This window comes from Podarcis pityusensis (genome assembly GCF_964106645.2).
Source record: "Podarcis pityusensis genome assembly, chromosome: 1".
Taxonomy (NCBI): Eukaryota; Metazoa; Chordata; class Lepidosauria; order Squamata; family Lacertidae; genus Podarcis; species Podarcis pityusensis.
The window spans coordinates 12,023,989-12,045,596 of record NC_138028.1 but is presented as its reverse complement, the minus strand read 5'-3'; the positions used below and the strand labels follow the sequence as shown (position 1 = coordinate 12,045,596).

The 21,608-nt window shown below is 41.7% G+C and overlaps 1 protein-coding gene and 1 long non-coding RNA gene across 4 annotated transcripts; one reads left to right on the top strand and one right to left on the bottom strand.

The window, feature by feature from the left end:
* The first annotated feature begins 1,738 nt into the window (after nucleotides 1-1,738).
* On the top strand, nucleotides 1,739-21,459 carry CLBA1 (clathrin binding box of aftiphilin containing 1). 3 transcript variants are annotated; one of them, XM_081014694.1, is made up of 6 exons: nucleotides 1,739-1,891; nucleotides 6,967-7,671; nucleotides 9,666-9,814; nucleotides 11,515-11,644; nucleotides 15,669-15,779; nucleotides 18,873-21,459. In XM_081014694.1, exons 2-6 carry the CDS (start codon nucleotides 7,195-7,197, stop codon nucleotides 19,038-19,040), a joined length of 1,035 nt encoding a protein of 344 aa, XP_080870820.1. In that variant the 5' UTR covers nucleotides 1,739-1,891; nucleotides 6,967-7,194; the 3' UTR covers nucleotides 19,041-21,459. The 3 variants fall into 3 exon arrangements, with proteins under 3 accessions (XP_080870820.1, XP_080870821.1, XP_080870822.1); XM_081014695.1 differs by lacking the exon at nucleotides 1,739-1,891 and adding an exon at nucleotides 1,948-2,105; XM_081014696.1 differs by lacking the exon at nucleotides 1,739-1,891 and adding an exon at nucleotides 3,369-3,430 and having other exon boundaries at nucleotides 6,939-7,671.
* Nucleotides 15,061-18,864, bottom strand: LOC308481899. The gene is made up of 2 exons (XR_013988916.1): nucleotides 16,648-18,864; nucleotides 15,061-15,584 (listed from the first exon to the last, which is right to left on the bottom strand). It is a non-coding gene; the product is annotated as an uncharacterized lncRNA (long non-coding RNA).
* Nucleotides 21,460-21,608: the final 149 nt, after the last annotated feature.

The following is a 21,608-nucleotide window of genomic DNA, read 5'->3' as shown; positions in this document are numbered from 1 at the left end:
GCCCATTGTGTAAATACTGTATATAAAGCAGACATTCTGAGGGAACTTCCATTCCTCCTCACCACTATGAGCTGAATAAAGAGCATGAAATCCACTCTCGACTCCGAGTATATTTCAGAAGCGAAGCTGGTCATCCAAACTTGAGCTCATGATGGTACAGCTCTGTCCTCTCTGACTACAAGCTGAGGCCAAGGCCTTCAGAGCGGGACGTTCTTGAGACAGAAAGGGAGCGATCGAAATCTCCATCCCTCTTCATCAGGCGAAACTGTTGCACAAAGCAAGGGGTTTGAGGAGGATGAGTCATAGAATCTGTGGTCTGAAGGTGGAATTTCCTGGTTTCTTCTTTTTTCCGGCTCCTCTGAAGCAGAAGTAACAGCTGCTCACAGAAGACAGCGGGGAAATCTAGAATTTCAGCATAGCTGTGATTGGGCACGGGCAGTGTGTCCAACCAGAAACAAAAGGCGGTAAGCAAATGGGATATGGTGTTCTCCGAACTTATTTCGAGTAAAAAGAAATGCGCTTGATTAGATACACACACACATACATGCTGCGGTCGTTTACACACTTCTGGGTAGCCAGGCCTAGAATTGCAGAATTGAAGGTGTGATGTGTCTGTCTGCACGCTAGTCGACAGGGCACAAGGTTTCTACATGCGGTCAAGCACTGTATTTGGGCTTGGGCAGGGCAAGGGAAACTTTGCCCTTTGGCTTGAAACAAAAGTCAGTCTATTCATAGTGCGTGGTTGTTGTTTCACTGTACATCAGAGCCAACCTCTCCTTTAATATGAAATATGAACCGGGGACTACACTGTAGGGCTGTTGTAAGCCACAACTTCCCCTTCCCTCCGCACGATATAGACATGTTATTTATTTATTATTAATTTTGTTCCACAAAATTTAAATGCCGCTTGATTGTAGAAGAAACTTCAAAGCCATTCACAAAAAAGATAAAACAATAAAATCATCACTTAAAAGAAAATAATTGCAACCATAATTTAAAAAAAAATATACAGGCAGTTAAAACAGCAACCGAACAGACTAAAACAAATTAAAACTCATACAAACTCTCTAAACATCCGGGTGGGCTTGTCGAAATAGGCATGTGTCCAGCAGGCGCAAAGAAAAATACAGGGAAGGCGCCTGTCTGATATCAAGAGGCAGGGAGTTCCAAAGTGTCCGTCCTAATTTTTAGAAAATACCTTTTGAGATCGCGCCCTATGCTCCGGCCGTTATACGCCTTTTGAAGGCTGAGGAAACCCTACTTCATTAAGGAAGACACAGGGGGAAAGCTGGCCCAATGGCCAGTGCTGCTTTCTCCCACTTATTATAGTTTATCTCATTCTGCAGAAATAGAAGTTTTAGACAGCGTGCAACTCTACCTTTTTCCCCGCTTCCTATCTCTATGGTTGAAATGCCGGCCACCCTTAGTACGCGCGGCGCGACTACCCTCCCACACAGCTCCACCTTAGGCCACGCCCTCGCGTGCGTGCGTGCGTCGTCTGTACGCGCTTCTTTGCATTCCCCGCCTCCGCGCTGCGCCGGGCTCAAGCTCCACCTCCCTCTCCGTCAGTCGAACCCCGGCCAATCAGGTCCGCCTCTCTGACGCGCAGGCCGGCACCTGCGTCCCGCCCCCCGCGGGTTCCATCCTCCCCAACAACACCTCAGGCCACGCCCCCGCGTGCGGTGTTTGTCGGTTTCCTATGCTCCGCCCCCGCGCCCGCAGAACGCGCTGTGCCAGGCTCAAGCTCCGCCCCCCGTCTGGCGAACCCAGCCAATCGGGTCCGCCTCTCTGACGCGCGCAGGCCGGCACCTGCGTCCTGCCCCGCCTCTTTCCCAGGAGCTGTCAAAGAGCCGTAGTCGGTTGAGGGAGGAAGGTGCGCGAGGTGGAGCAGGTAAGCGACCCCCCTCCTCAACGCGCGCGCGCGCTCTCTCCCCGTTTTTCGTCACTGGCCTCCCTAACGGTCACTCACTTGGCTCCTTATTCCCTCACCGCGCGGGCCTTCTGGGGCTCAGCCACCGCCTCCTTCTCCTCAGGCCGAGGTGCTCGAGCTCCCTTCGGCCGAGCAGGGGGCGAAAGGGAAGGTGGAGGAGGTGGGCAGACAGCAGGTAGGCAGCCTAAATAACCGCTGTTCAGCAGGCAGTGCAGATTTTAAGGCTTCCCAATGATAACGCCGCATTGTTCTTGTCGTTGTTCTTGTAAAACTTAACTGGTTTTAAAAATGTTATTCCTCAAATTAAGTATTATTTTGTTCTGCCTCTCAGAATTTAAAAGCGTGCCTATGAATTCTTTAATTCTCTTTATAAAAAATAAAAAAATTGCCATATACAAAAGCCTTCGGTTTCAAAATATAGGTGCCCCTTAAAGCTGAATGGTTTGTTAATACTTCATAGGATTGCCAGAGTTGGGGGTCATCTAGTCCAATCCCTGCTTGCCCACGGTGCGGGCTTGAACCCAGGGCCCTGAGATTAAGAGTCTCGTGCTCTACCTAGCTGAGCCTACTTGCTATAAGATATTTCTTCTGAGCTGCCTTTCAGGATGTAAAAGCGCCCCTGAGGAGGTTTGCCGCTGTGAAATTGAACATACAGTGGTACCTCTGGTTAAGTACTTAATTTGTTCCCGAGGTCCGTTCTTAACCTGAAACTGTTCTTAACCTGAAGCACCACTTTAGCTAATGGGGCCTCCCGCCACTGCGCGATTTCTCATCCTGAGGTAAAGTTCTTAACCCGATGTACTATTTCTGGGTTAGCGGAGTCTGTAACCTGAAGCGTATGTAACCTGAAGTGCATGTAACCCGAGGTACCACTGTAAACCCATGTACAAACCATTAAGTTTTAAAATGGAGAGCTAGAAACACACACACACCCCTTGAACTGAACGAAGCAAGTTAATCTGCCAGAGTTCCATCAGGGGGAAAGGTGGGGTGTAAATAAATGTATAAAAATAATCCAAAGATCAGCAGTTAATTTAAAAAAAAACAACCCCAGATGAAAATGGAAATTGTTTCTTGTATTTTTTTTAATGATTTAATGAAAGTGTGGGTGCCTGAGCAGTATACAGTTGGCATAAATAAAAGTTTAGCATCACATTAAAATATATCTTATCTATCTATCTTTCAGTGATGGGGAACCTGTTGGACTCCAGCTTCCATCATTCCTGATCATTGGCTACACTATTTGGGGCTTATGGGAGCTGAAGTCCAACAACATCTGGAGGGCCATGGGTTCCCCACCCCTGATTTATAGTGTTTTTCCTAAGTGTTTCAGGTCACTTTGCATATATTGTCTTGACAGTTCTCACCGAAAAAGTGTGAGGTAGAATGGTGGTGTTGTTAAACTCTACTGCAGACAGTAGCTTGAAGCTGAGGAGAGCAGCACCAGCCTAATTCTGTAGCATGTCCTACTTTCTTCATCAGACTTCTGCCTCAGTGAATGTGTACAGGTTTATCGCCCAAAGAACATTACTTTTTTTTTAACTTGTTCAGATATGTGTCAAAATGGATCATTAATAAGACTTGATCTATTTAACAAGTACCTTTTCACTAGGGAAATGTGTCATGGTGAACAATTATTGCATGTCCTAATAACTGATCTCAAAACAGTGTGCAGGCTTGTTTATTTATTTACAATAGCTTCTAAAAGGTTTTTAAAAACCTCTAGCAAATGTTAATACTCAAAAATTACAAGGTTGCTGCCTTAGAGAGCTTATCATTGTGGGGGGAATGGACAGCTCATTTTTGCAACTGCTATGTATCAGATCTTTCTGTACTTCAAACAGATAAATCCCCATTATATAAATGAATTTTTAAAAATGCTTTCCACATGTTCTCTCTGACATTTGATGGCTTGCTTAGAAAGTTACCTATCCTAACATCCCATTCCCATGCTTCAATTATTCAACCACTGGCTTCTTTAAAACTTTTAAACTCATTACAACACGGTGAAGAAGTTAACAGAAGTTAAGAGTACAGATACTGTATTTACTTGAGTCTAATGCACCATCTAATCTAATGCACACCTCAGTTTTCAGAACCTTGAAACCAAAATAGTATTTGCTGGTGAATGCAAATGTGCTCTCGAATCTAATGCGCACCTTAATTTTTGCAACCAAAAAAGGTGAGCGTTAGATTTGAGTAAATACTGTATGGTAATTCAATATGCATCATTTTCTCAGTTCATCTCCTAGTGTAAAACTGAGGTGACAACGATGGTGTGTGATGCCAAATGAGACTGGGAGTGGGAGCTTTTAAAAAAAGCAACTCAAAGTAACAACTTCACTAGAAATTGAAACTAGAGGTGGCCTTCCTAGAGCAGCCTCAGGCCTAATTTGTGCAGATAGACTCTGGTGAAGAAGAGAAAAGGGGTGTGTGGGCAGGGAGGAGTGGGAGAGGGGAAATGGGGGTGGCAGAGAGAGAGAGATAGCCCCACTCAAAGACAACCCCAAGGCAATCCATGTTTTGACTGGAAAATAATTCCCCATATGTAATTTAATATGTATGGTGAGAATCTGCCCCAAGAATGCATGCAGCTGTTGTGACTGGCAGTGGAAGTTGTCTTTTAGTGGTTTTTGATACAGCTCTGTGCATGCAGGATGCCCTATTTTATTTAATCCGCTGTTGTTAGCACCTCCAAATATAAATGCCAGAAAAAGTCTTGCCTCAAAATGTAATGTGTTGCTTCCTGCAGTTAAAGGCAACAAACAGGAATGTTTAACACCTAGGTTGGAAACAATCTTTCAAATTCCTAGGAGTCTGCATACATTCCTTGTTAACAAGCTGGTTGACTATGCCTATTAATTTCCAGCCTTGTGCACTAAACTCTATGAACCCTCAAATCTCCCTTTAAGTTAGTTCATCTAGCCTTACAGTGCTAGTCTACTCCTCACTGGCAAAGGCTCTCCACGGTTTTGCAGAGAGTTCTTCCACAAGCTTGATTCCTGAAATTACAGCTGAGCAACAATGGCCTTCTAAAATCTGTACCCTATTCATGGGTGGTGAAATGGGGGTGAGGGGATGGGGGAATAATTTTGCTGAATATTCAAGGGCAGAAGAGAACTTCTCCAACAGTTAGTAGTGACATGACTTTTTTTTCTTTTTATCTAAGGTTCTTTTTGGTACTGCTGCCAGGAGCAACTGTGTCGGCAGCCAGGCAACCATTTTGCATTCTCCACTGATCCCAAGATCAAGTGATCAAGTGTCATTGTAGGGCATTCTGGAAGGAAAATGGTGGAGAATATTTGGCAAAATGGCCCTCTGTTCTTTTTCATCAGCCCCCCCCCCCAAGGCAAAAAATAAAAGATTCTCAGATTTTCTGAGAGAAAATTTCAGCTCAGCTCTACTGGAAATACTTCTCTTGCAAAAGGTTGTTAGCCTTGATCTCCGGCATCACCAATTATAAATAGGTGCTGCAACACTGAGCTCCTCCCCACAATTTTCTGAAATCAGAGGTGACTTGGAAGCTTGAATTGTGTTAGCCATTTAAGCTGATTCTATAGGTTAGCATCTCATTCCCTCCATTTCTCATTCTGTCAGCAACAGGAGAATAGTGATACCTACAGTAGACCAAAAATACAGTGATAAGCCTGCACAGATTGGCATCAAATTATCCCATAGATTTCACTACAAATTATTCAGGGTACGGCTGGGAAAAGGTGACATCATCTTCTAATAATAATGTCTGCTTGCTCTATCAGTGGAGAAAGGGGAGAAGTCACCTACTTGCAACTTGTGGTAACTTCTTTCTGAATTATGAGCTGTAAATATCGGTCTCAGAAACAAGAATAGTTTCACCAACAAGAGAAAAAAAAACCCTAGTTCCACAGTGAGACAACCTAACTCCACAGTATAGCTGAATGCTCTTATTCATGCAAAGAGAACATAATGGTCCCCAGCATATTGCTTCTTGAGTTGGGAGGGGGGGTCTTTCCCAAACATTTATTTCATTTTGGTTTGTGTAGTTGCAGACTGTGTGAAAATACAAAGAGGAACCAAAAACCCCAAAGCATTGACATTAAAAACCACATCTGCCAAAGAGTATGCTGCTAGTTCTGCAGATTTCAGTCACCTTATTTTATCATTTGCTAGCCTAGAATTATATTTTTAAACACCAAGCAGTTCCCCTGTTGGGTGCACCTTACTCAACAATGTTTCCCAACTTGTTAGAAGGGTTTTATTTGAGGAAGGCTAGCTTTTAAGGAGTGTAAGGCTGTAGAGAATCTGTTTTACAAGGTTTATTTAGTGAGATATGGGAATATCTTTAGGCAGGAAAATAGCCTATTGTGCTGTGGCTTGGGGTCCAATCCTGTATACACTTATCTGAAGTAAATCCCACTGAGTATGGGGGGGGGCTTATTTCTGAGTAAACATGTATAGGTTTGCCCTGTGCATCTTTCCTATGCAGGTTTCTTAAGCTAGTTTAAAATATCTTTAGGAGCATATGATAAAGGTTTTTTACTTGAATAATGAAAAATTATTGAAGACAGGTGTATTTTTCATTCAAACATATCAGTTTTATAACATGTTCTAACAATTGTTTCTCCCCGTCTTCCCAAAAATCCAGGAAATTATAGTTTAAGGTGCTCACAGTTAGAGATTCTTATCTCCCTCCACTACATTTCCAGTGTTTCCTGCAGAGATGGAAATATGATTAAGCCCCTTTGGATTTGTAGTGTTCATAGGTGGCTCAGTGAATCACATGGTACAAAGTGTGTTGAAAGACCTCAGTTTTGAAAGCAGCTCACCATGTCACACAAGAGGCTGCTATTGGAGAAACACAAATCCCAGTCGCTGTAGGTAAAAATTCAGCCGGGCTAATCTTTTTGTTATGTTTCTGTTCTTGCAAGAATTCACTGCATTGCATTGGAATGTATTTGTCCAAGCATGAATGTTTTTCTTGCCTAATCGTTTATCTTTTGTAAGCCTTACACACAGCATTATCAGAAAGGTCTTTATTTATAACCCTTTTTTTGCAGCCTGAAATCTGGATTGAGAAGCAAGTTAAGACTGAAAAACAAGCACTGCATTGATGACTTAGGGAGACCTTGAAGGACACACTGTTTTTCTAAGCTACATTTTTGCAAGCTATTCAAGGCACAATGAAGTACCCATTATGTTTTTGAAACATTAACGGTTTTGTCTTTTGCTATCAGCCATGTTTTTTGGTTGATGTTCATGAATTTTATTGTTGTGATAACAGAAAAATGCAAGACCAGAATTTAGTGGAAATACATAGTGGTGCGGAAGTTTCAAGCCAGTCAATTTTGAAACCTCTGTCAACAGAGACGGGTGCCACCTCTCTCAGTGAAAACAGCAGTGGAACTGATGTACATTGTCTAAACCAAAACGGAAATTTTGATGAAAGCTCAGAACTGGAAATGATTCAGAAAAGCCTTCCTGTCGAGTGTGGTGACAAAAGGGTTTATGAAGCATCGCTGGAGAGTCCTGACACCAGCTTGGTGGAATCCAGCAGTACTTGGGGTGACTTTGAAGGTTTCAGTGAGGTCAAGCAGGAAAATTTAAGCAACACCTTGGAGTCTTTAGAGAAGCCAAATGGAAAACAAACTTACACAAATGATGCGGATGTCAGTGACAGCTGCCTCACTACCTCATGCAGACAGGTCTTTTCCAAAACAACTGGACACAACAGAAAAGAAACATTTGCTAACACTTCAGTGAAGGTATGTTTTAATAAGTTAAGAATGATCCACCTCCTTTTCAGATTCCTGTTCTGTCCTGTCTAAGAATGCTATACATTTTGTTAGTTTCCATGGTGTCGCCTTTAAATATTTGGCAACACGGAACTAAAACACATTGCTTCATTAAATGCAGTAAGGAACTGATGGCAACATCAGTTCACTTCCTTTTTTAATTTTGCTATATGGTAAACATAGCACAACTGAATATGATAAAGGTAGAAATATATTTTAAACAGATGCATTCTTCAAATGGCTCCCTTTTCCTGTTTTGTTGCTACCATCTCCCAGTACAAGCATTATGTTTCTGTGCAACAATCAGTTTTGGTCTATTGAATTTTGCATTCTTCGTCTAACTGTGAATGAAACTTGTGAAATTGACTCTTGTTTAGTGTTTTGTTGCAACTCAAAATGTTAAGAACTTTTAAATATTAAATAGATCTTCATATAATGGAAACCATTTTGATATTCAACAAAACTACCATTCCCTCCATTTTTGATGCTGAGGCTGTTACGTAGCTAAAAGAACATCATCACAATACAAGTGCAATATACCAGCAGGCTTGGGAAAGCCCAAAGGTTTGCAGAAGTGCCAATAAACGAAAACGTATGGGCAGGAAAGGCCTAAGTCAGGGGAAAACCCCCAAAATGGCCCAGTGAAAACTGAGCGTGCTCAGTGGCCATGAAAAGCTAACAGACTGGAGGTGGAATGGAGAATTCTAGAATAAGACATAGCTGGCATCCTGAACAGCAGCACTCTGTTTGTTGCAGCTCCCATTTATGATTACCTAATCCTTAGTCACACAGGTACCCTTTTAAGAAGAATAAGGCACTGTGTGAATTCCAATGAGCTTACTTACATGAGTAAGAGTCATGCAAGTGAATAAGGAGCACATACCTTCAGCTGTCACACATTTTTCCCTTGTGACATTACAACTGCTGTTATAAGTAGACTTCTATTGAATAGTCCTCGGTTTTAATATTTACTGTTCATTTGGCAACCTCCCCCGCCAATTCTCTCCTTGCCTATGATTGCTGTTTGGTTTTGTTTCCTTGGTGGCAGCTGCTTCTGCTTCCTGGAGCACTTTTGCTTCTCCATTACCCATGTAGCCCTCTAACTTACTTGCTCACTGGCTGTTTAATCTTATTGATTGTGGTGGCCTCTGGGATTTTTGTTTGGGCAACCATTATATCATCCCATTGGATGTAGAGTCATCAGTGAATTAAATGGGAGTGTGTTAACACCCATTATCGATACATTTCAAATGAGATATTTATAGCTTTCCCTCCTCTAATTGTCATTCCAACACATTTTTCCTCCTTTGTATTGTCTATTATTAAAGAATAAAAATAATAAAATGGCAGTGATTGATTGAGTACATAGACATGTTGATTAAAAAAAATCACCATAGATGTCTGTACAAAAGATGGGGGACCTCCAAGATGGTGCAATGAGTTGAGGATGTTGTGCACAGAGGTGATAATTAGATAAGACTGAAACTTCTTAAGTTTTTCTACAGCATTGTAAGAATGACTGTAAGACCCGAATAGTTACACAGAGGTGGGAGCCTCCAGTCTTGCATGGGTTTGTTCAGGACATTAGAGTTGGGGTAGCCAGTGTGGTGCTTCCAACACTAGTAAACTTATGAAATGGAAACTTTTCCACAAAAAAGTTAAGCACTAAAACAAAAACAATTTTTTTTGGAAACCCCTCCCATATCACTGGATCGTAACAACATTTGGAAGGCACTACATTGGCTACCCTCTAATAGAATATCACAGTATTTTCCCTATCCTGGATAATAGATTGGGCCTGGGATTGTGTAGTGTTGAGTTGCCCAAGTGCATCTGAAATCCTCTTATGACTTAGCTCTCTGGTAGGAAGTAAGGAGGAATATTTCAGAGGATGCAGGAAATTATGCTGTATATCGTATAAAACAGCAAAGCATTGGCCTCAATCATTACCTTGCTTTCTCCAGGCTGTCCTTGGCTCTGAAGATATTATTAAACTGAGTTTTCCAGAAGTTCCTGTACCACAGTTCTTGGAGAAAATTAGCAGCTTGGATCAAGTACTTTATACAAAAACAGAAGACACAAACATTCCTGAATGTACAACGAAACAACTTTGGTAACTGTTTAATAATTGTTCTTATATCTAGTGCAAGGATTTGGGATGTGCTGGTATCTGGAAGGCAGAAAGGCTTCCGAAGTTGCTGGAAAATGTGGTGATGGTACAAGAATATACCATAAATTTAGAACTTTGGTAGCTTGGAATAGTGAGAGTTCATTTGATAAAACAGGATTCCTGTTGACTGCCTCATTGCTTCCTATTCCTACATGTCTTATTTTGGTTTTGGCAGTAACAGCTCCCCGCCCACTGTGTTGATTCTCCCTAATGCGTCTAGAGAGCAACTTCTGTGGGATTCTTTCAATTTTAATGTTAGAATAACTTACGTATGTACCATTTATTGAATCAATATAATTTCAGCATAATCATTTATTTGCAAAATAGACAATAATGCATGCGAAGATAGGCTCCAGTGGATTGAGCAGACAAGACCAATAGTCTTGTCCCCTCCACCCCATTCACCACTTTCACCCTCCTTTCCTTGAAGTGTAGTAATCTTAAAGTCTCCTATACTTTGGCTAACTATACTGATCATGGGACTAAAATAAATCATCCAAAAGCTGACAATCAGTAAGTGGAATAGAAATTCAATTTACTGAATTCATCTGCATGCATTTTAGCTACAAAGTAGAATGAGTAACGGTTCCTGTGCTACTGTAGCTGCTTAGATTCCTGTGGTTCTATAATCAGTGGCTCAGCTGGACAGCTGAATCAATTGCCTTCAGTCAAATCCTGAGAGTTGAGCATTGGGGATGGACTTGGAACTATATTGTGCCTTGACATTTGCTTTAGATTATTTTAAGATGTCTGGAGTGTCTCATTTGGTATTTGTTTGGTGGGTTTGCAGGTTGGATGTTATAGTTTCATCTTTTTGGCAGACTGTTTTTTAATTCATGCTTTGCACTGACTTGAGCGTCAGAACTTCTAGAACTGCAGGATATAATTTTAAAAATAAATAAATCTGAGTTCAAATTCCAGCTCAGTAGTGTACTCTGCTTTAGAGAGTCACTAATACTCTTCGTTTTCCTGTCTGAAAGATGAGCCCTTTGGGGCTTTTGGGACAGTTAATGTTGAGATTTGGCAAACACATGCATATACAGTACTGTACTTGATTCACGTCACTCTGAGGGAAGCAATGCTTGATAGCTGAATGTGTAAACTGACTCCATTGAAAGGATATGTTAAACTCATTCACACATGTAAGTCACCACTTGCTGCTTCAGTCATAATGATTAATTTAAAACATGTATGTGAAGCCGCCAAAAGGCATATAATTATCAAAATGGCCTTGAACAGACTATTCAGCAAAATATGTGAAATCTGCTTTAGGTTAAAGAATATCTGCCTTTATTGGAACAAAATGCTACCACTTTATAGATGGAGTACAGGGCAAAGAACTGCCTGTGTCTAAGGCTTGCTATTGGATTGGAAGATTAGGAATATATTATTTATTTAAGATATTTATATACTACTTAACTACCCAAGTGTCTAAGCAGTATACATAAAAATCATATGCATATATATAATATATATATGTACATATGTGCCATCTACCATCCTTCTGATAGGGTGACAAAGGTTTAGCTTCTTCTCTTCAGCTGTACTTGAACTGCTTTTGAATTGTAAGCAGAAAACGTGGTTTGCTATGAGGTATGTGTTTTGTTATCTTGGATTAATCTGAATTGCATTTCCTTTTAAAGCACTGACTCTGGGAACTTATGGAAAACTCTTACTCAATCCACTAACCCTTCCAGTTTAAGACGTCCTTGGAACAAATCTCATTACCACGAAAACCTTCTAGCTGTGCTTGGAATAGATGCTCATCAAAAGGTACTCTTCTGAAATATTTTCTAGAATACCATGGCATTTTGTTTTTAAGATTAACAGATATCATTGTCTTAAGGTTACCAGAGAAAACAAAAATAGCATTTCCCAAACTTGGGAATCTACAAATTTTGGTTTTCCTTATTTGCCATGATTTGTATTTGTAACTGATTCCCTCTCCTCCCTTCACATGTACCAGTGGATGGAGAAGTTAAGGTATCTTGTCTCTCAGGGTCAGCCCACCCATGAAGCAGGGTGAGGCCATTGCTTCAGGGCAGCAAGGTCTGGAGAGCTGAGAGGGGCAGCAGATTCACCCCCTGCTACCCACCCAGATTTGGATCAGGGTGCCACTCACCTAGCTCCCTCCCATCCTGAGTAAAACATTCATTAAACAAAGCACATCTATGCCTTTAAGACCAGCTCCTTGTTTGCAACCAATCAGAGAACCCCCAGCAACTTTCAGAATCCCTGATGAGCCTTTTGCAATGGCTTCTTGATATTGTAGTCTCCTTAGGTAAGAGCTAGTAGGAGAACTAGTGATAACCTATGGAGCTAAGAACAGCTACTCACACAATGCAGGGCAGCTAGCAGGACCCCATTTACTTGCCTGGGTGACTTAGGTGGTGTTGGCCATGGCTTGGAGAAACTGCTGCAGGCTGGGATGATTTTCTAACATTACCCGGGGAGTGAGGCAGTGGGGAGGGAAAGCCACCTGACAAGTTCCCCCTCTTCTCCCCTTCCTGGGAGCCCTATTGTGCGTTCCAAAAAGGACAGAGTGGAGGCAATGTGCAAAAATAGATGTGAATGAAAGAAGGCGATCTGCAGAGAGGGGGAAGAGGGTGTGTACATACATACAGTGGTACCTCGGGTTAAGTACTTAATTCGTTCTGGAGGTCTGTTCTTAACCTGAAACTGTTCTTAACCTGAAGCACCACTTTAGCTAATGCGGCCTTCTGCTGCTGCTGCATCGCCGCTGCATGATTTCTGTTCTCATCCTGAAGCAAAGTTCTTAACCCGAGGTAATATTTCTGGGTTAGCGGAGTCTGTAACCTGAAGCGTATGTAACGCGAGGTACCACTGTATATGTATATGGGGTCCTTAACAAATGATGATTCACAGGGAGATGCCATTTCCTAATTTGCCTCAGGTGCCTAAATGTCTTGGGTGGCCCTGCTTTCTCTCTTTGGCAGAAGTAGCACAGATCTTTCATGCTGCTTCTGCTTTCTGCAGAGCCACTGCAAAGTGTAAGATGAGCCCCACACTCCCACCCCAAGTTCTTTGCATAATTTGAGGGAGGGCGGAGTGGATACCACTGGTAATCTGGCAAGTATATTTGTGAAGCCATGCTATTAACTGTTACTTGTTATTGAGTTACTCTACTGAAAACATTTGACTAGCTATAGAGATGATAAAAAATATTACACAATGAATATTAAGTATGGTGTGGCATAACTGGGCACTTTAAATTGCACCTTGATATTTTAACTGATAATGTTAGAAAATACCTTGATTATGTACTGTATGTCCATGATGGAGTGGTTAGCAGAACTTGTATGCAAGGGTTCTGGTTGTGAGTCAGGTGTAGAGGTTTTTTGCTGATTTAAATGAGCACTGGTTCAGTCCATAAGAAAGATATTGCCATGCCATGTTGGAATATCCGCTTTTCAAAATTAGAGAAATATGTTTAAAAACAAAATTTTAAAAAGCATTATACCATCTTAAGTATACTTTAATCTGTATAAGAAGAACTTGGGTCACTTTTAATTTACTTTATTTCTCCTTTTCTGAGATGCCAGCAGTACTTATTTGGGCCTGCTCTCAGTTAAGCTGACACAAGGCCTGCATTTTTTGGGGCTCTGAACTACAGGTAATGAATGACCCCTCAAATATCTGGCCTGCCTCTTTCCCCCAGCCTACTCCCTCCTCTCCCAACTTTTGCTTCTGCACGCTGCCCATTAAGCAGTCCAGTTCTCCCCCCAGTTCCTTCTCTGGGCATCTGACCCCATCTTCCATCCATGCCCATTCCACAATTCTGGCCTCTCACCATCGCTGACTGCCATAGATGAGTGACATCAGAGGTGCTCTGAATTTGTTGCTTACCCCTGCATGTTTTAAGAACAACGGAAAAGATTGTATTTGTTGCTGTTATGAAGTGTGAACTGTAAATATGAACTGCAAGGGTGGGCTTGGGGGGGCAGTATGAAACCTTCTTTTTCATTCAGAATCTGTATTATTAGTAGTGACTCTATTATGAGGGGAGGCTTTACATTTCTTCCAGAAATCATGGTGTTCCTAAGCAGTTTTGGCCCCTTGGTAAATGAGGCCAGGATCCAAAGGGCTAGATGTGGTGGACTGTGTGTTTGCTTGGGCTTTGCAGGACTTTTTCTTCCCTTTAACAGTCCATTGTGTCTTCCATCTTCTGAGATGCCACTCCTAGAGATTTGGAGACTCTCCAAAGAATGTACAATGTGGAATGGAGGCAACAGCTGGGAGTGGGGTGAGGAGTTGGTGAACCTCTCCATGTCAATGTACAAAAGCGCATGAGGCTCTCTGGATCCTGGCACATTTGAAACATTAAACAAAGAAAGTGTTAGGCAGCTTGGTTTCTAAAATGAGGAAGAGTAAATCCATTTTTAGTGCAGGTTTTCACATATAATTTGTAGAAATTAGGCTCAATCCCAGGTCCTTTCCAAGTGCTATATATAAAAACCCCAGAAAACTTTTCATTAGTGCAGCATTTGCACTGGCTCAAACAGCAGGAACGTAATGATTCCATTTCCCAAGCATCAAATGGAGAAGTGAGGAATGCAAGCTAAAATGTGTCCTGTGAGGGTTTGGCCAAGGAGAGAGTCGAAGAAGTGTCCTGCTGGATCAGACCAAAGGTTCATGTAGTCCATAATTTTGTTCTTGCACTGGACAACCAGGTGCCTATGGGAAGCACTCAAGCAGGATCTGCTTGCAGTTCCCTTCAGCTACTATACAGGAGCATACTGAAAGTGATGGGGAATACAGTCATACCTTGGAGGTCGAACAGCTTAGTTCCTGGAAGTTTTGACTCCCGAATGTCGCAAACCCGGATGTGACTGTTCTAGTTTGCGAACTATTCCTGCAGCCAATTGGAAGCCACACTTTGGCTTCTGAAGGTTTTGGAAGTCAAACGGACTTCCGGAAAGGATTCCGTTCGACTTCTAAGCTAGTAGCCATGACAAATGTATCCTCCATGAATTTTTTTAATCCTTTTTAAAAGCCATTCAAGTTGGTGACCATCACTGCCTCTTGTGGGAGCAAATTCCAGAGTTTAACTATTCGCTGTTTGAAAAAAAATATTTTGTCCTCCCTGAATCTTCCAACATTCAACTTCATTGGGTTCTAGTGTCCCAGTCCACTCCCTATCCACTTTCTCCACACAATGTGTAATCTGAATATGTGCCGCCACATCTGAACATGTCTCTCTGTACTGGCCTTCTTTCTAAACTAAATAGCTCCAAATGTAACCTTTCCACATAGGTGAGTTGCTCTATCCCTTTTATCATTTTGATTGCCCTTTTCTGAACCTTTTCCAGCTTTACAGTATCTTTTTTTTTTGGCAATCAGAATTGTACACAGTATTCCAAGTGCACAGTGGATTTATATAACATGGAATTCACCTTCTTCACAGTGGAGGTTTTCCCATATCTTGATGTTCTGTGTTTTCCCTGTCACCACATTACATCCTTGGCCGTTGCTAGCAAGAGAGTAAGGATCTGCAGAAAGTGATGGTGTTATAACTTGGATAAGGTCATCTAAGCAGTAGTACAATGTGGCAGTTAGAAGTTAAGACTCACTTGCTGTTTTGTTTTTGTTTTGCAGCAGTCTCTGCTGCATCAGATTACTTTGGGCTCCAGGTCTGGGGGCTTCCAGTTGCATCTATTTAGTTTCAGCTTGATCCAATAGAAAAGATGGTGATCTGTAAAGAAAAAGTTAACATTTCTAAATAGATTTGCAGAATCTGGATTACCTGTAAGCATCTCATGTGATTTCTGTTTACTAGGCTGTTCCAGAAGGCAAGAATGATATTTTGGAGACTAGCATTAGCGAAAACGAAGATTCCAATGTTGACAAGTTCAACATTAGCACTTGTAAAGCACTAATTCAAACCAAGGTGAGAATAGAAAATAATCCTATTACTCTTATTTGTTTGTATAGTCTGTTTAGTGTACTGCAAATAAGTATCTGTAATCTTCAATGTTTCTCTTAATCCTCCTTGCAATTGGCACAAGTTCCATGCAATCAGTCACCCGCCTGTTGGTGTTTTGCTTGTCTATATTATGGTCCAAGAGATTTCCTTAGTTCAGGACTACACATATTTCAGTTAGCCAATTCATATTCCATCCTTCTAAAGAGCCCTGGCCAGTGTATGCAGGTTGCCCTTTGCATCTTTGCAAAGCTGTATAGGATAGGTTGAGGTGAGTGACATTTCCAAAGCTATCTGGGGAACTTTATAGACTTAATGGTAATTGGAATCCACATGTGCTCATTCCAAGCACAACACAATTCATGCTGTGCCACACTGACTGTAGTTATCCTTACTTGTTGGACCAACACATACCAAATTGCAGTGTGGTGATGCACCAAACCTAGTAAAGTCTAGCAAAATACCAGGTGGAATAAATAAGCAGAGCTGCAACTAGTATGATAGAGGTCATTTTAAGAAACTTTCCAGCCCCCTGTCATCTTCCTAAATATCATGTTCACTTACAGCTCATGATTAGTAATATATCTTCCTGTGTCCATATACCGTGACTTTCTAATGCAACCTGCTTAGCTTTGTCTCTCAACTCTGTCTGGTTTTGCAAATTTCTGGGGATGTTCCTATATACTAACAAAACTCATTATCAGTGTGTGTAGCCAAAATGCCACCAACCATGCACAAGAGGGGAGGTGTTAGTAAGCTCCAAGGAACAATTTTTGAGACGGGAACAGCCCAATGAGGACTGAGCATTTTGATTGGCCCTGGGATGCTGACTCACCATTGGAAGCGGGGAGGGATGAAATGGCGTATCCTGCAAGAAGGCATGGCTGGCTAGAACCCTGAATCAGAGCATGCCATGCTGCATTATCTTGTTACTTGCTTTAATCTAGGTGCAATGCACAGTTATCATGTTGTCTTAGGAGTCAGATGGTCTGAGCTTCAGATCATTCGGTTTTAAGTAATCAAATAGCAGAAGACAGGGGTAGTTGTACAAGTGCAGCCTGACAAGATCTGTGAACTTGGCTAGGCAATTTGAGCTACCCTTTATCAGAACTACAATGTTGTGGTTTGCTGGTCTCAGAAATGGTCCTTTGCCAGCTAAGGAGGACCAATTGCTAATTTAAAAGGCATTGACAAACACCTTGGAAAAAGGGAAAGAACTGTCAGATACCAACAGTATATAGTGAAACAGCATGAAGGGGACAGGTGCCATAAAAGCTATGGATTGAGTAATTGTGCCAAACCGGTCTTTCAAGTAGCTGGTGATTCAGAGGTTTGGGTTGTACATTACTGGAAAAAGATGTCACAAAGGTAGCAGTGTCAGGGCTCTTTATGACATGAGATTGAAGGAACATTGGTTGACATGAAGGAAGGCAAAATGGCATTAAAGAACAAATGTAAGGCAAAAATACTGTAAAAAACTCCATTCTAGTTATATTTTGTGGAGGAGTTCTTCCATTTCTTTTTCTTGAATGGTGGGTCTTGTAGCCTATTTTTCTGGTGTGTAGATGCTGCTTGGAGGAAATCTCCTCAAAACGTTCCCTGTTCCAAGTCATATGAAACCAATACATGGGACAGTGTCCACACTCCTTCGGGTAGTGATAAAGCGGGATATCAAATCCAAACTCTTCTTCTACTCTTCTTCCACACCATCCTACAAATATTAATATTCTGCACCCTGAAACTCTAAATTCTATGATCTGTACAATTATTCTATGTATTCCTCCTTGTTGTTTTTGCTAGGCACAGGAAGACCTGCAAGGCACTGAGAAATCAAACATTCCACAAATCTTGTTTACTTGTCCCTAGGCCCTGTCTATACACTTAGAAGCGTCTTCATGCCCATATGGATTAGAAGCTTTTAAAATTTAAAAAAATGGGGGAAAAGAAAGCTTAAATCTTCAGGGGGATGAATTCTGCACCCAGTACCATATTTTGTGAGTTCTCAGCACTCCCATGAAATTATGGCAAGCCCATAGTCCATAACCAGGTCTCAACTATTTTGCTGCCAGCCTCCCTTAGAACATGGAAGTGGCAGAGACAAGGATCATCCCAGCAGTAGTGCAGTAGTCCCTACCACAGTCCTAGCTCTGAAGTTGGGAAGAAAGTTGTGGTTTGTTTCTAAGTTGCCAGGAGAGTGTTGGCCACACAGGGCCAAGCCACCAAAAATATAAAACAAACGCTTGCCAACCCTTCCTGCTCTGGGACAGAAAAGGTGAGGAAGACTGGCCACCACTCCTGGAAGGTGCAGAAACACACACCTTAGAACAGCCACTCTTTCTGTTGGTGCTTCTTCATGAAAGGATTTGGGTGTTGCATGTCATTGCTGTAAGGTGTTCAGAGCATCTTCTGCAGTGGCACCTAACCTTGTACACTGCCCACTGGCCCTTCCCTTGCAAAAGGGCAGAGCAAGATTATTGGGCACCACTCCGCAAAGGCTCCACCCAAATTTGCATGCTTGCAGGAGTGATATGCTTGTCAGGAGAGATGAGGTGGGTGGGAGAGATGAGAACCATGCTGTTTGGCTTCACCAGCCAGAAATTGTGGTCCTCTGCCTCCAACCACAAGGCAAAAACAGTGGGGAGATGAGAAAGGTGTCACTTGGGAAATGTTTCAGATTCCAAATCTGTAGCTCCTATCCTTCTACAGTTCTGAAGAATCCAGTCTGCTGAATGTTTGTGTGTGCACTGCTAGTATTTTCCCTTTCCTTTGTATAAGAGATGTTGCTTATGGACTATGAAGCTGGCTTGCTTAACATTTGTGTCCCGTTTTCTGGGAAATTTTAGGATACCACTATTGCTAGCCAGCTACTTCTTGTATTCTTGAGACTGCCATTGTAGAAATTGTGAAAGACAAAATAAGCGAAATGCCATCTGCTTGATATACATAAGCCTGAATTAGCTGCAAAACCTTGCCATACACCTTTGGCCAACCCCAGTTTGCACCCCCATGTCATGTGTGAATGGCCCTCACATTACTTTTTTCCTTTGTTTTTTGGCACAGCTTTCTGTATCTCCTGCTCCAAAACAGAGCCATCTCTTTTCCTATAACCTTTTCTTGAAGAAGACCCCATCTGGTGGAAATATGCAATATATCACAGTTCCACAGAAGAAGAGGATTTTTACTACACGAAGCCTAAAGATGAAAATGTTCAGCAGCAATGTTTGCTAATAACCAACATATTTCTGTTGTTTTGATCTTTTTTTTTTAAAAAGCTTATATTGTATTATTAATTTAAAATGAAGAGCTTCAGGAGGAAGAAAATAAAACCTTAAGCTGTGTATTTAATTTCAGTCTACCATCAGGGATGTGAGTAAATGAACTGGGTTGGTCCCTTCCAACTCTACAATTCTATGATTTTATGTCCCTTTGCCAGGAACTGCAGGCAAATCATGTTACATCTTATGGTAAACTAGCTAGAATTGAGCTGTTATAAACAAAGGATGGGTTGTGCTCTGCTGACTCAATCCTGCCATTATCTTTTAAGCATTAATGGCATTTGTCAAACTTTTTTAACTATGCCCCCAAATTAAAATGTGTGTTGTTTGTGTGCCTTTTAACCTTTGTTTCTCCAGCTCGCTATTTCTGTGGTTAACTCAAGACTGTACAGGTTGTCCTAACTTCTCTCTTATTTATCCCTACTTGCAGTCCTGTGCCTCCAGTAGTATAACTGGTTTATGAATTGCCTTTTGGGGGAGATGGGCAAACTTGAGTATCAGCCACACTTCTCTATATTGCTTGGTTTGCATCTGAACCATCCTGTTGTGCAACTCATCAGAAGACTGTTGAACAACTGTCCTTCCCTCTTGACCCTTCTCCTTTAGGATTAGAGATAAATACATCCTTGAACATCTATGCCAAGACAGGATACTTCTGCATGATACGAATGAACCAAAATGGTTGAGTCCTGAATATATTTGTTGAATGGGCCTCTAATAATAGCACTGCACCAATAACCTTTAAGGGCCTTTCAACTCCTTAAATGTTATGGCCTCTGCTAGAATTCTGCAATGTATCTTAAAAGGAGCATACACTAAAGCAGTGACTTTCAGGCTTTGATTAGTTACTCCCAACACTGTCTGGTTGGGAGTGTTTCAGAGACTGCACTCACTCCATGTGAGTTGCATAGTTGCCCTTTTTTGAGCTGAACAACTCAGAGCATATTTGGTGTGGAATTCAATTATTACACAGGTGGAACTTCCATCACCTTCCTATACACCCCCAAAATTTGCTCTGGGGGGGCACCTCTCCAGAGCAGATGTTAAGGAGAAGCTAGAGATAGGACCCTGCTATGGGAGCGGAAATCGTTTTGTGTGCACATCAACAGCATGATTGCATACAACCCTCAAAGTCTCCTTCAGTTGCACATTGCAGAAGTAGTGTGGCTTTAATGTCAAAGGGAAAAGTTTGTATTTTGGTTTGGTATACACTGGTACCTTGGGTTAAGAACTTAATTTATTCTGGAGGTCCACTCTTAACCTGAAACTGTTCTTAACCTGAAGCACCACTTTAGCGAATGGGGCCACCATGCTGCCAGCGCACGATTTGCGTTCTCATCCTGAGGTAAAGTTCTCAACCTGAGGTACTGCCGGGTTAGCGGAGTTTGTAACCTGAAGAGTCTGTAATCCGAGGTACCACTTTACCTCTCTGAGAAACCCCCAATGGTTTGAACAGTGTTGCACTAGAACAAAGGAGTCCAGGAACTAGGAAGTACTTCTCAAACTTCAAGAAACAGCCCTCTTTTAACCTAAATTAGATATTTTATGCCCCCATCTTGATATTACTTGTAACATTCCCCTCACTTAGCTACACTGTGTCACTCTATGCTTTATAATTTACATCCTAGCAGCATCAGTCCCACATTAGGTCAAGAGTAACTTCTTCCAGCACTGCCACTTTGGGAAGCATTGCACTTGAGAGTCTGTCTCTGACTAAAAGGCAAGGTGGGGAGCAGAGAGAGCGAGAGCAATTGCTCACCTTGCTTCTGTCCCATGCAATTATGATACACTTTTAACATTCTGTCTCGGAAAGAGAAAGTTTACTTCCTTCTATTTTATACTGAGCGTATTTTAAATTCTGAAACTGTTTTACAACCATGAAATGTTAGAAGGCCTTATTGTCATATCCACTGACATTAATTATGGGTGCTGGTCCTGAATTTTCTCTTGAAGGGTCAGGGCAAGTGATGACGGGTAAGGCTCTATCCCAGCACTGCAGTCAATGCCGGTATGAACAAAGCATAATCTACATATAAGTGTAGCTTATAGAACATTTTATAGGTTGTGTTCTCAGTTCTGGAATAAAACTCAGTGGGCACTATTGTCAGTTTAGGAGAAACTTTTTTGTGTATGTGTCCTTATTACTTTAATAGCAATAGGTCAAATTCAGTGTCCAGTTGCCTTTGTTTAAAGCTGCTTAACTAACAATGAGTGGAGCAGAACATGTGCACCCAGTTAGCATGGCATGAGGGCCCGTAACATGACAAAGCTTAAAGTTGGAAAAATTACGCCTCTTACAGGCCAGTTGATAAAGAACAAATCTGCACTGATACATTTTGTAACTCTGCCTTTAATAAACTATTCACAGTTTAGAGGTTTTGCTGTTAAATGTTTTCTTCTAACGCTGCCCTACAAGCTATTCACTCAGATGTTTGGGTGGAATTTAAAGTACTTCAGAAACTGCCTTATACAATGTTAGACATACCTAACTAGCTTTCCCTGTCTATACAAGTTTGTTAGT

Bases quoted from the DNA above. Each gene is read 5' to 3' on its own strand.
- CLBA1 (XM_081014694.1), top strand. From the start codon at position 7,195: ATGCAAGACCAGAATTTAGTGGAAATACATAGTGGTGCGGAAGTTTCA. The intron at 7,672-9,665 runs GTATGTTTTAAT...TGCTTTCTCCAG, and splicing joins TTGCTAACACTTCAGTGAAG to GCTGTCCTTGGCTCTGAAGA. The intron at 11,645-15,668 runs GTACTCTTCTGA...TCTGTTTACTAG, and splicing joins GAATAGATGCTCATCAAAAG to GCTGTTCCAGAAGGCAAGAA.